Source organism: Chrysemys picta, chromosome 8 (assembly GCF_011386835.1).
Source record: "Chrysemys picta bellii isolate R12L10 chromosome 8, ASM1138683v2, whole genome shotgun sequence".
Classification (NCBI taxonomy): Eukaryota; Metazoa; Chordata; order Testudines; family Emydidae; genus Chrysemys; species Chrysemys picta.
In genome coordinates, this window is record NC_088798.1 from 65,728,289 (window position 1) to 65,740,977 (window position 12,689).

Consider the following 12,689-nt stretch of genomic DNA (forward strand, 5'->3'; position numbering starts at 1 on the left):
GGAGCCCTGGGTTCCCAACTCTTCGTGTTTTACAGGAACCATGGGGTGAGGCCCAGGATGCCAAGCCCGAGATGTTACAAGATCCATGCGTGAGACCTCGAATACAGCTCAGGAGTCTCCTCATGCATCCACCTCGTTGCTGATCTCCATGGAAACCTGGCTTCCTGGTTCTGACATTTTACAGTACACTGGAAGCCAGCTAGAAGCCTCGAGGTGGGGGGAACTGGAGGTTGTTCACTAGCATCACTGGTCAGAGATGATCAGACAGTATGTCAGGAGAACTGTAGAGATCCCACCTTTATAAGGTCCTCCTTGCTCTGGATGTTCCTGGTCAGGGACTCAATATCTGAGGCCTGCACCTGCAGCTCCTCCTCCTGTGCCGTCACCACAGACTGAAGAGAAGAGAGCTCCAACTACAGAGCAGAGACCACGGGGTCAGTGAAAGCTCTGCAACCCAGACACATGCCATAAACCCTCCATGCCACTGCCTCAATCATTCCACCCTCATGCCCCTAATCTGTGGTGCTGGCCAGAGTCGTGAGTGGCCTCCTTCACTCAGTGCAACACTACTACACGCTGTACGATGCCTCTATCTCAGGCTAAAAGACAACATTTCTGAGAAAGGGGGAGGAGGGCCAAACTGGGCCCAGGAAGGAAACTTTCCTTCAGTCTCATCAAGTCAGCACTGCAATCCCATAACCAGACCCTTTGATCACCCCTCCATCAAGAGAGGTGCCTGTGGAGTTGATGGAGGGGAAATGGAAATGAAGGACCCACATCAATCTGTCAGCTTCATGACTTTGACACCACATGGGGACAATCCCTAGTCCAGTGGTTCTCAACCTATTTATCATTGTGGGCTGTGTTGGGCTGCAGGTTGAGATCCACAGAGTGCCTCCCCCCCAAACCTCCCATGTCCAGCGCCTCCTGCCCAGAGACCCCTCCACAGAGTGGGGCCAGGAGTGGAGCCCTGGGCAGGATGGCAGTGACCCCGGACCCCGCTGTGCAGGATCAGGTTGCAGGGCAGCCGGGTGGCAGCCTGGACCACAACCCTGTGGGGCTGGCCGGCAGCTCCAACACCAACCACAGCCCTCCCCGGGCCGGCTGGACCACCCGGACCCCATCGCACTGGGTGGCCAAGCAGCCAGGAACCTGGACCCCATGTGGCCCAGCAGCCCACGGGTTGAGAATCGCTGCCCTAGTCAGTAGTGAGCATAAAGGTCGCTACACCGGAAACCAGAGCATCTCCGGGATAAAGCATAGGCCAGCTACTCACAAATGTAATGATCTAGATGGTTTCCATTTAGGAAATAAGCTACCTCTGGGGTGGAACAAAGCAGTAATTTAACAGTGCACTGCTCGTGACAGGACGTGAAAAAGAAACTATATCCAACAAAAAATGCAAGAGGAATAGGGAGGCTGAATGTAATCGCCAGAGCTGAAAATCTGACCAGGACACCAGGGCTAGCACCTTCCATTCCCATGCAGGGTCCTTACCAGAAACCAAATAATAATTAATACTCAGTGCTTCCAAGCTCCATTGTGCTGGGCACTATACAAACACTGAGCAAGAGACAGCCCGTTCCCCACAGGGTGGGAGTATGAACATAGCATGGCTGTTTGAAGGCAGGCCAGGCTGGATTTGGTCTAGAGTGAAACAAGCCTCAGACTGCAGACGCTCAGGGTCTCGCCACAGACTCACCCTGCTTTCTCTTTCCTTTCTTGACATTAGCTCCAGTTCCTCTCTGGCACTAACAAGCTCCTTCTCCAGCTCGGCAGCCATCTCCAACGGGCCTGGAGAGGAAACCACAGCCCAAAATGTTACACTAATGCAGGGCTTGAATTATCTACCAAAACACACCCTGGTTTTCTGACTGCAAGCATTAGAAACAGAATCTTTTCCAAATTAGAGCTCAAATCCTGAACAAGTTGATGGCATTTGCACCCCTACCACCGAGATGGATTTTTTTCAAGGCCTTTTTTAATGCTGCTGCTCCCATAGTGATCCTCAACTACCAGCCGCCCCAGCTAGGGTCCATTCCCATTCCCGATGCCCTCCCCTCCAGAGTCCAGAATCCAGTGGCCTCAGCCCTGGGAAGAGTTCCAAGTATCCCCACCTGCCCTCCCAGATTAACCGCACTCCTCCCAGTCAAGGAGGGCAAAACATTCTGATTAGCCCAGTGATCAGCAAACACCAGCTCCCCCTCCCACACCAACTTCCTCCACTCAGCACTGGAGTCCAGAACCTGTCAGTGATTCCCAAGCACCAGTCTCCCATCCCAAACCCAAGCCACAGTCATTGAGTGCCCCAAGTTTTATCTCCAGCCTCACAACCCTGGGGAAGGAGGACTCCAGTCAATACTCCTGGTTAAAGTTCTTTGGTGTCTTTGCAGGCTGTTTGTCACGAGACAGTTCTCCCCATGGCAAAAGCCTTGGGTCACCTTCGTAATGACTGGAAAGAAGCTGCCGCTGTACTGACCTTTCTCCATCCTGTATTTGCTGTCTTCTCCCTTGGAGATTCCGGTAGCAGTAGCATTCCTGCAACCTCCTGGCAGTAATTCCTGAAAACACAAAGTGATTCAGGGTTTTCCCCCCTTAGAGATCACCCTGTGTACCCTGCACAGTTTAGACCCTTCCGCCCACCTCCAAGCCTCACCGCCCAGCGCTGAGACCAAACACGCCACATGCTCCTGTACTGGTATCACACAGACCATTGGCCAAATGGGGTTTTCAATTATGGGGGAGCTGACCAGAGGCCTGCAAGATTTTGGGGATCTCAGAACCCAGAGGAATGGAGGGAGACAAGCACAAATGGGCTGAGAGCTTAAATCTGGTGTGAGAAACAAGCTTGGAAAGTCAGGAAAGGGACTCCAAAGAGAGAGGCATCCAGAGTAGGAAAAGGAAAAGAGGTTCTTGGCCACTATCTTTGGGTTGCACCAAGGGGGACTAAGTAGCAGGGATACCAGAGAAGAGACTGCAGCAACAGTGCAAGAGATAAGAGAATGGTCTAGGGCAGTGGTCCCCAACCTTTTTCGTCTGGTGGGTGCCGAGAAGCAAAAACTTTTTAATGCAAAAAGTTTCTTGTAAGGTATCATTTTGGCGGCGACGCCTCTTGATGACGCTGCTTCTCGGCGGATGCTTGTCTGCCAGCCAGTACGCAGGCGCACATAGATGCATTGGCGCCTGCGGGCACCGCGTTGGGGACCACTGGTCTAGGGCTTTAATAGCTAGAATGAAGAGGAAAGGATGAACCAAAGCTGCTGTCATGAAAAAGTGGCAGGATTTAGCAATGGTCTGGATGCAGAAGGCACACAGAGGAATCAAATATGCCCACAGGCTGTACGCATGGGCGACACTGCCAGGCCGGGGGATTTTCCATGATGGGTACCAATCTTCCATCAGAGCCTTGCCTTCTTCCAGACACCTGCTAAATCGGACACCCTGGGGGTGCTGGCAGTGAGCACGACAGTAAAGGTTACAAAGCCACTCCCAAGTCAGCCCTGTTTACACTCCCCCAGAGCCCTCTGAAGAACTTTTCTAGGCTGAGCCACACTAGCTAGCTACGTAGCAGAGATATTTCTCTGTGCAACTCAGCATTGAGAATTCAGAGGTTAACAGTGGAGCTCAGCCCAAATGCACGATTTTGGAAAGGTTAAGGAAAGTCTCTTCAGCTCATTGTGAGATATTGGGGAGTGGAGACAAACCACCGATGTGGCCTATTAGCTCCTTCCAGCCTAAACTCCGTGATTCTAAACCCTATGACATGTTTTACAACTTTAAATAAAAATTAGACGTATGTTCACCAAGAAACCATTGAAATGGTTCCAACAAAAGCAGCCTGGCTTATGCTCAGTGACAAAGGGTGTGAGATTGCACTCCATAATGTTTTATGGAAATATGCTTACAAGTGTAAATATGATGCAACTGGAATATGCTTTATCTAAAAAGTTTCTTGTAAGGTATCATTACAAAAGGTTATAATCTGAGTGTGTTCATCCTATTTGTTTGCATGTATTATTTCTATGTCTGGAGTTAGGAGAATAAGATAAACACATTAAGTGGAAGCCTTTAAGGGTGCTTCAGAATCAATGAACTGTGAATGGGTTTGTTTACTTGCAAGCAAGTTTAAACCAGCCCAGGAAGAATGGTAGAATCCATCTTAAACCTGGTGCTTTTCCATTTAGAAGGAGGGGTGGGGATCCAGAGAGACAAAAGATTCCCACCCTGTGCCAAAGCTATAAAAGGGGGTGGAAGAGAACAAAGGAGGCGGCCAGTCATGAAAACCCCCTAGTTACCACCTGGGCTGGAACGAACAAGGACTGTACCAGGGGAAAGGATTGGGCCCAGATTAGGAAGGCGTCTAGTCTGTGAAAGAATTTTATTGGAACATCTCTGAGGGCGAGATTTTACCTGTAAACAGTTTCTTAATGTATTAGTCTTAGACTTGCGTGTTTTTGCTTTATTTTGTTTGATGACTTACTTTGTTCTGTCTGTTATTACTTGAACCCACTTTAATCCTACTTTTAATACTTAATAAAATCACTTTTGTTTTATTAATTAACCGAGAGCAAGTGATTAATATCTGGGGGAGCAAACAGCCGTGCATCTCTCTCTATCAGGGTCCAGATCTACGAGTGGGCTCCTAAGCACTATAGCAATACAAATAGTAAATATTAACAGCTGCCAAGGGCTTCCATGTGACACACTCAGCGCTTGATCACTCCTCCCCCCGAGTACGTCTCCTCACCCCCCTTCTGGTATCTCTCTGCATTTGCTTTCTTCCCACAGGCCTCTCTCTCTCCTCTGCTGCTACAGCAATCACTTCTCTCCCCCATCCTGAGGCAGCATGCAAAGGACAGAACAATCCAGTGCACAATTCCTACTTGAAAGGGCTGCTTGTCTTTCTGGAGGAGAGGCCTGCCATCAGCCGCTGGGTTCTTCCCCGGCTCCTTCCCCACCAGCTGCTGGCGCAGGAATTGTACTTCGCCACTCTTTTCTGCCAGAGCCTGCACCATCTTCTCGGCTGCTACCTGACGCAGCGGGAAAGCAAGGAGAGAAGCAGAGGTAACAAAGAGTTGGATCTCAGTTGGCTACTGGCCCAAACCCTGGCCCGGACTCCTTGCTCTGGCAACATAAGGACAGATTTACCGATCACTTGCTGCTGGAGTGGAGATCAGGAGCTTTCCTTTCCAACTCTAACCAGGGACTTTACTATGGGCTTTGTGGCAGCACACACAACAGTCAATGCTACAGCACTGCCATCACAGCCCCCTGCTTTCACTTACCCAGCCTTTGCTGAGTAACTCTTCAGCAGTGCTACCAAACCTTTGACTGGGATGGTGAAAACTCGCCCATGGCATGGGGGCTGCAGAGTGCAGCAATATGGGAGGAGGCCTGGAAGGACAGAGGGGATGAGGATAGAGGATGGGAGCTGGAGGAGAGAAGGGAGGCAAATGCTGTGGAGATAGCTGGGAGCTTGGCTTTTTAATCCTGTTAAAAAGGAAAATTCAGTGCAAAACTCCAGTGACATTTAAAACTGACTGATGTCAATGCACAGAACACAGGCAATTCTGAGGGTAGGACTCTTGTGGAAACATTAACTCCCTGGTAGTGCACACAATTGTCCTGAGTACTAGTCTGACTGTTAAATACAGCTAACATACAACGGACAGAGCACCCCCCATGCTGTCCCTCCACCCTTCTGATTCTATGCAGGGGAGATGGCTCCACCAGGCTATGGGGCTTCCCTCTGGTTGCCTGATGTCACCGCTGTGGGGAAGAGCTCCAGGGTTCACCTTTCCCACGACTGCTGGCCAGGCAGTGGTGGTATGCGTGCACAGAATGCCCCGTGAATGTGCACAAGCCGACAGCTGCACACCTTCCTCTCCCCAACCTCACAATACGCACATGCAAACCCTGATCTGGGTGCACAAGAAGTGCCCCCAGGTTTCACAACGTAGGCCCGTGGGGCACGTGGACAAGCGAACGGTGCGCTCAGAATTATTACCGTAGAATTCCCACAGACAACGAGTTGATATTTGTAACCTTACTCTGCATTAACATGGGCCAGGGGGGTATTCTCACTGTTATGTGGTTCTGAAACATGAGACACTTCCTGCAGCTCCCCCCATGGCATCAGAGATTAGAGATCAGTTTCCACACAGCAGACCCATCACAGCCACGCTGGTCAGCGGCTGCTCTGAGCACAACTCACTCGGCTTCGCTGCTCCCGGGTGCTCACGGCTTGAAGCAGCTCCCGAAGTTCGGTCTCATGTTCTCCAGCCTGTCTGTTCCTGTCACTCAGGAGATCCTGCAGCATCCTCTCCTTCCGCTGGAGACGCAAGCACAGCTCCTCTGCAATCTCACTCTGCCCCGGGCCCAGCTTGCAGAGCAAGGTTGCTGTGAGCTCCTAGGAGAAAAGGAGGGAGAAAGGGGTTGAGATGTTCCATCTCCATGCTCAGAGAAGCCTGGCACTTTGGGATGAATGGCTATGCAGCCTGGGAGCACCTCTCTGATCACATGCAGTCACTGGCAAAGAATCAACGCACAGCGAGCATTTATGCCAACGCAGCATTCAAGGGCCTGCCATGATTCCAGGGAGCAGCTTTCCTGGTTCGCCCCCCCTCTTCCTGCAGCACATGTCACTCAGAGGCTGACGTGCCTCTGTGCTTCCATTCTGTAGGGAGAGCCTTTGCTTCTACAGAGCCGGCAATTGTTGGTGCTCTCAAATTGAGGACTATGAGAGTTTAGATATTTTTACATTGCCTCTGATGTGCTCCCTCCTCTGCACTGCGGCCAAGAGCACAGAGATTTAAAAAGGTGACACATTGGGGGATCACCAAGAGGAGCAGGGCTATGAGTTTGCTCCCCCACCTCCTCCCATACACTCCACCAAATCAGGGTAATGGGTCTGACCCCCCCTCCAAGGGGAGCCGGATGGCACAGTGGCATTGAGTGAGTGGCCCAGAGGCCTGGCAGTAGTGCTCAGGGATCCCATCCAAGAGGGAATGGCTGGAGGCACTGCAGCAGGGAGCATGGGCCTTACTTCCACTTCCTTGTTCCTGTCGTGCAGAGAGGTCTGCAGTTGCTGAATTATCCCCTCCTGCTCCTTCTGCCAACAGCTGGATTTCGCCTCAACTTCCTCTTTTAGCCATTGGAGGTTCTGGCAGGTTGCTGACACCTGCTCTAGTTCCAGCGTCTTGGCTTTCAGCAGGCTGTCCATGCTCTAGGGACCACAGAGAAAACCAGGAACACACTGAGGCCCAAGTAGATTCTTGTGCACTTAAGTAAACAGGATTGAAATTATTCTACCCTTTTGTGCAGCCCCAAACAGCCATTACATTCACTCCCTAAGGAAAGCTTCCACCTCAGCATCCAGCTGAGAAATGCCATATGGAACTATTAGTTTAACCCCTTCCTTCCCCAGGTGCAGGAGGCCATCAGAAAACTGCCTGGTGGGGAGGGATGAGGATGTATGCAGGTAGTATGCTAAGCAAGCACTCACCAGAGAAGAGCCACAAGAATGAATAAAGGATTAGCAAACAAGCCTTATAGTGACAGACCCAGGAGATCTATTTAGTTTAAGAGACGGTTAAGGGGTGACTTGACCACAGTCTATAAGTATCTACATGGGGAACAAATATTTAATAATGGGCCCTTCAACCTAGCCGAGAAAGGTCTAACACGATCCAATGGCTGGAAACTGAAGCTAAACATATTCAGCCTGGAAATAAGGTGGAAATCTTTAACAGTGAAGCTAATTAACCATTGGAACGATTTCCCAAAGGTCGTGGTAGATTCTCCATCACTGACTATTTTAAATCAAGATCTTTTCTAAAATTATTGTGGGGCAGGTCTTTGGCCTGTTTGATGCAGCTCAGACTAGATGATCACAGTGGTCTCTTCTGGCCACGGAATTGATGAGGCAGCCAAAGCAGCAACGTAAGGGCTGGCCACACCAATGGAATGAATGCTGTGCCAAACTGAGCCGGGAGCTCTGGTGATCACCCTACACATAGGTGCACTACACGGGAGACAATATGCTGGGGAGGGGAAATCACACTTACATGAATGGTGGCCTCATTGCTGGACAGGACGCTGCGCAGTCTCTCCAGGTCGCGCTCCCGCTCTCTCACAGAGAGATGGAGCTGTCGCAGCTCTTGCTCCTTCTCTTCCACGGCACAAAATTTCTCATCTATTGCTCGCTACAGGGAGAGAAAAGGTGACAAAGAGATCATAGAGAAAGACTCCCTCGTGCAGAGACAATGAATTCTCTTGCCATGCAGCCTACTTCACACTACGTGGGAGAACTCAGCTCACTCTATGGGGATGGGAAAGTGGGGACAGCCCCAGGGAAAGGGAGAGCAGGGGATACCAGACCCGGGCAAGGGAGAGCAAAGCACAAGGGATGCTTTGCCTACTCACCCCCCCCAGGAGCCCAGGGAAAGGATGGGGGAGACTGTGCTGGAATGTCCTGTGCTTACCTCCAGAGCAGCATCTCGGTCTTTGATTCGCTGCTGTAACTTCTCCAGCAAAGCATCAGTCACCGCAGGGTTCTTCTCAAAGCTCTGCCGACGTTGCAGAAGTTCCCGGGATTCCTGAAGGTGCCCCATAAGCACACATCAGCCCCATAAGCAGACACCAACGTTACTGAGCCAGTGCAGGGAGTTCTGAGGTCAGAGCACCTCTCCCCGAGCTCACTCTCCTCTCCCCACACCCAAAGGATGGCAGAGTCCACAGGTCAGGTCAGTGTTAATCTGTCTGATTCCCTCCCCAGTCAGGACTCACCTCGGGCTGAGTCGTACTGGCATCAGCCACAGCTACAGATCCCTCCCTGTGGCTGTAGCCAGAGGGTTGCCCTCAGACTCCAATCTCTCTGAGGGCAGGCACTGGAGAGCTGCACATGGTCATGTGGTTGCTGGCACCCAAATACCAAGGTGAGGCTAATCCTTGATTCACATCATTTCACCTCACCTGCAGAAGCTGTTCTTTGTGAGCCAGCCTCTGGCTCAAACGCTGAACACGCTGCTCCTGGGCCTGGATCTCACAGCATCTCTCCCCCTCCAGGGCCCGCAGCTCCTGAACCTTGCCCTGCAGCTCTGCTTGTACCTGCTGTACAACACTACGCAGCTCCTGAAAGGAAACACACTTCTCACTTCTTTGCCATAAGATGCCCACTTAACAGGAAGCCCTGTCAGTCAGTCACCCCAGAGACGGAGACACCCTCAGGAGTCGCTGTTATCCTGTTAAAAACAACGAGGAGTCCGGTGGCACCTTAAAGACTAACAGATTTATTTGGGCATAAGCTTTCATGGGTAAAAACCCCACTTCTTCAGATGCACGTTATCCTGTTGAATCTCACAAGGTAAAGGGCAGGCTGGGCTGCAGGAGTGGACAACAGGGATTCAGTAGGATTCAGATGTTATAGGCTGCTGTCATTCAGATCAGAAAACAGAGAGCCTGACCTCCTTCCGCAGGAGAAGGGGATGCGAACCCTTCAGCAAGCATATGGATGGAGCACCGATGAAGAATATCTTCATGTGGTTCAGCTTATGGAAGCTAGGCTCAGTACATGTGTAGCACACATGTAGATGGAGATAGGGTTTTCACAGCTGCATGGACAGATGTCAGTGTGGACCATGGCTGAGTATGTCTCAAGTGGGGGGTTCCTATTCCCTATCTCCATTGCTATGAAGTTTAATACATCTCCACATAGACACATCTGATTACTTACCTACATGCTGAGTAGGAGTTTTGTACAGCACAGCCACCAAAGCATTCTTCTTTGAAATTACAGAGACATTTAGTGATTTTTAAACTCTAAATCCATCCATCTCACCAAAGTGTCCACTTGACACGGAATACCAGCCACATGCCTCTTTCTTTAGTTCTATGTATTATTTTGTGCCCAGCGCAAGAACAGAGCAACTAACTCTTAACTTCTTCAGAAAGTCACTATCAGAGTGGGTCCAATCACATGAAGTTTGGTAGTGAAACTGACAAGCAACTGGAATTAGGGGTCTGCACTCAATTCCCTAACTGCACTTCCGCAAAGTGAAAATTTGTTAGTGATAGTACAACTTTAAAACCGATACAATTTTTCCTGTGTATGTAGGAACCTTTTTTTAAATCCCCTCTTCTAGCCAGAGGTGAAGTTTAAAGTTTTCAAGTCCACCCTGGCTAATCCACTGGAGAAATAGGAGTATAGCATCACAAAAAGAAACAGGACATTTGCACCAGTTAAAACATACCAGTAAGTGACACTACTGATCCACTGTATTCAGTCCTTGCACGGATTGTGTACACGTACTGTTGAATGTAAGCTAACAGGAAATAGACCCACTTAAGGCATTCAGCTAATAGAAGCATTATGAAGGCCAGTGGTTTGCTGTCTTCATATGCAAAAACACTTTACTGTCATTTGCTGAAGCATGCCGTACCTGATTGTGTTTCCATGACACCTCTTTCAGCTGCTGTTCCTCCTGCACAGCAGCCTCTAGAAGCTGGGTAACTCTCCTGGCTTCAGCCAGTTGCTGTTCTTTCTGCCGCTGAGCCCTCTTCAGCTTCTGCATCTCCAGCTGGGTGCAGAAGAGCGTGTTCTGCAGATCTAGCAGTGCCATGTGCTGCTGGGAAGGGGATGGACCCTCCGAGGTCTGACAAGAGAGGAGAACAGAAATGTGAGTGTGTTTAAGTGTGAGCTCACAAGAGCTGTTCAGAACAATGAAGGAGTCCGTGACAGTGAAAGACCCAAGGCCTTTCAATTTTCTTTTAAAGGCAAAGGCCTCTCATTTCTGGGGGATGGAGGGGCCCACAGGGACGTACCTGCAAGTGTCCAAGCTGGCTTCTATGTAACATGTCCCGTAGTTTGGCCATGGTCTCATTCTGCCCTTCAATCACATGGTACAGCTCCTCTGTCTGCAAGATAGGGGATAGGACACCCAACCGTTAGCAAGCCCCACACCCCCAGGAGTCTTGGACACAGATTGCCTCTGCCTGTTGTAAGTGCTTTGACAGAAACAAGTCACAGGAGAAATGAGCAAGGTCCAAGGATGGCTGAAGGGTTCCCTCTGAATTGCTGCTAGAATAGCATGCTTCCCTGCATCCACATTTCCTATACAAGGGCACAGCACTGGCCCTCCTCAACAGTGCCAGTTACCTCACTTTCTTTGCTCTTCAGGGCCTCGTTCAGACTCTGGATTGTACGCTCTTGTCTCTGGGATGTTTCCTGGACAGATTTTAATTCAAAATTCATCTCATTTAGCTTTTCCTGCAGCAACTGAACACAGAGAACACAACGGTTTAGTTACCAAGCCCCAAACTTCATGGAATTGCCCCCAAGAATCCCTCTACACCATACTGGGTCCACAGAGCCCAGAGGTTCCTCTTTATTTCCCCAGATCAAGACCAACGTGGCTCCCTCTGAAGTCTGGCTCTGCTGCTCTTGAGCTGGGTGGAGAGAGTAGCGACAAGGCAATGCAAGGCCTTCCCTTCTTTCACAGGGGCTGAGGCCAACTTCCAGCCATAGGCACCGACTCTGTGGGTGCTCTGGGGCTGGATCACCCATGGGGAAAAAATGGTGTGTGCTGAGCTCCCACTGGCAGCCCCCCCATCAGCTCCCTCCTACCACCCCAGCGTCTCCTGACTGCTGGCAGGCCCTGTGGATCAGTGTCTCACCCTCTCTCCATGTGCCTCCCGCCCGTCGCAATCAGCTGTTTCGCAGCATGCAGGAGATGGAACTGGGCAGTAAGAGGCGGGGCAGGGTGGAGCAGGGGTTGGAAGAGGCAGGGTGGGGGTAGAGCCTTGGGGGAAGGGTGGAGTGGGGGCGGAGCCTGGGGCAGAGCTGGGGGTTGAGCACCCCCCGGCACTTTGGAAAGTCAGCACCTGTGCTTCCAGCCCCCAGTGATCCAGTCTGAGGGAGGGGTTGAAATCCTGGCCTCCGACCCTATGCATCACATCACCTTGCACATCCACCAGGGGAACCCTGCTTACTCTGTCTTATACTGTCTCCGACACTCAGCTGCCTAATGCCAATCCCAGTTTCAATTACTCATTTCTCCAACCCCTTCAAAAGAGTAAGAGAGGCTCCAGCCCATGGCACTCCTGGAGATCTGGAACCTCCAAAACTGAACCCACATATCCCAGAGACCACTTCCTTTCCCTCCAACTCACCCTCTACAGCTAGAGCATTACAGTTACATATTTACACTCTTCCTGCCTTTCTCCAGGTAGCACTATCCAGCCAGCCACTCACTCTTGCAGCAACTGCCTGGATTTAGGTAACACCATACTCGAGCAAATACATGGTCCATCCAGCCCAGTGTCCTGGCTTCAACACAGTGAAATCCACATAACGGAATGTAACGGGGTGTTCACTGCAACCCGCTGCGTTTAGCCTCCTGGGCCCGCTCCCCAGTGTGTCAGGACCACTTCAAGCTGGTGCAACAACCATGCTTTTTATTCCTGTACCCAGTCCCCACCACCAAGCTCCAACTATTTACAGAGTATTTACAGGTTTGGCCTAGCACAGGCCTCAGTAGCAACAGGGTAGCAGGCTCCTGGCTCCTTCTGAGCCTACTCTCTCCTCCTGGTCTCTGCCCCACCCTCCGGATTCACTGCCTCCCAAGCATTTAGCCCCTGTTAACAAGGCTGGCAGGTGGGGCCAGTCCATGCTAGTTGCCCAGCCCCAACCC

General features: G+C 50.9%; 1 protein-coding gene across 36 annotated transcripts in view; it reads right to left on the reverse strand.

Annotated features, from left to right (window-relative positions):
- LOC101942176 (myomegalin) overlaps window positions 1-12,689 on the reverse strand; it is a 168,356-nt gene that overhangs the window by 75,539 nt on the left and 80,128 nt on the right. For 25 of the 36 annotated variants that reach the window (XM_065554716.1, XM_024101123.3, XM_065554727.1 and 22 more), the window contains 12 exons: window positions 11,156-11,275; window positions 10,822-10,914; window positions 10,440-10,652; window positions 8,974-9,132; window positions 8,484-8,597; window positions 8,067-8,204; window positions 7,046-7,225; window positions 6,215-6,409; window positions 4,884-5,030; window positions 2,480-2,561; window positions 1,703-1,794; window positions 297-413 (listed from right to left, as the gene is read on the reverse strand). In XM_065554716.1, coding sequence (XP_065410788.1) covers window positions 297-413; window positions 1,703-1,794; window positions 2,480-2,561; window positions 4,884-5,030; window positions 6,215-6,409; window positions 7,046-7,225; window positions 8,067-8,204; window positions 8,484-8,597; window positions 8,974-9,132; window positions 10,440-10,652; window positions 10,822-10,914; window positions 11,156-11,275 — 1,650 coding nt within the window. The remainder of the gene's footprint in view (window positions 1-296; window positions 414-1,702; window positions 1,795-2,479; window positions 2,562-4,883; window positions 5,031-6,214; window positions 6,410-7,045; window positions 7,226-8,066; window positions 8,205-8,483; window positions 8,598-8,973; window positions 9,133-10,439; window positions 10,653-10,821; window positions 10,915-11,155; window positions 11,276-12,689) is intronic. The other 11 variants (XM_065554720.1, XM_065554730.1, XM_065554724.1 and 8 more) reach the window with 3 other exon arrangements.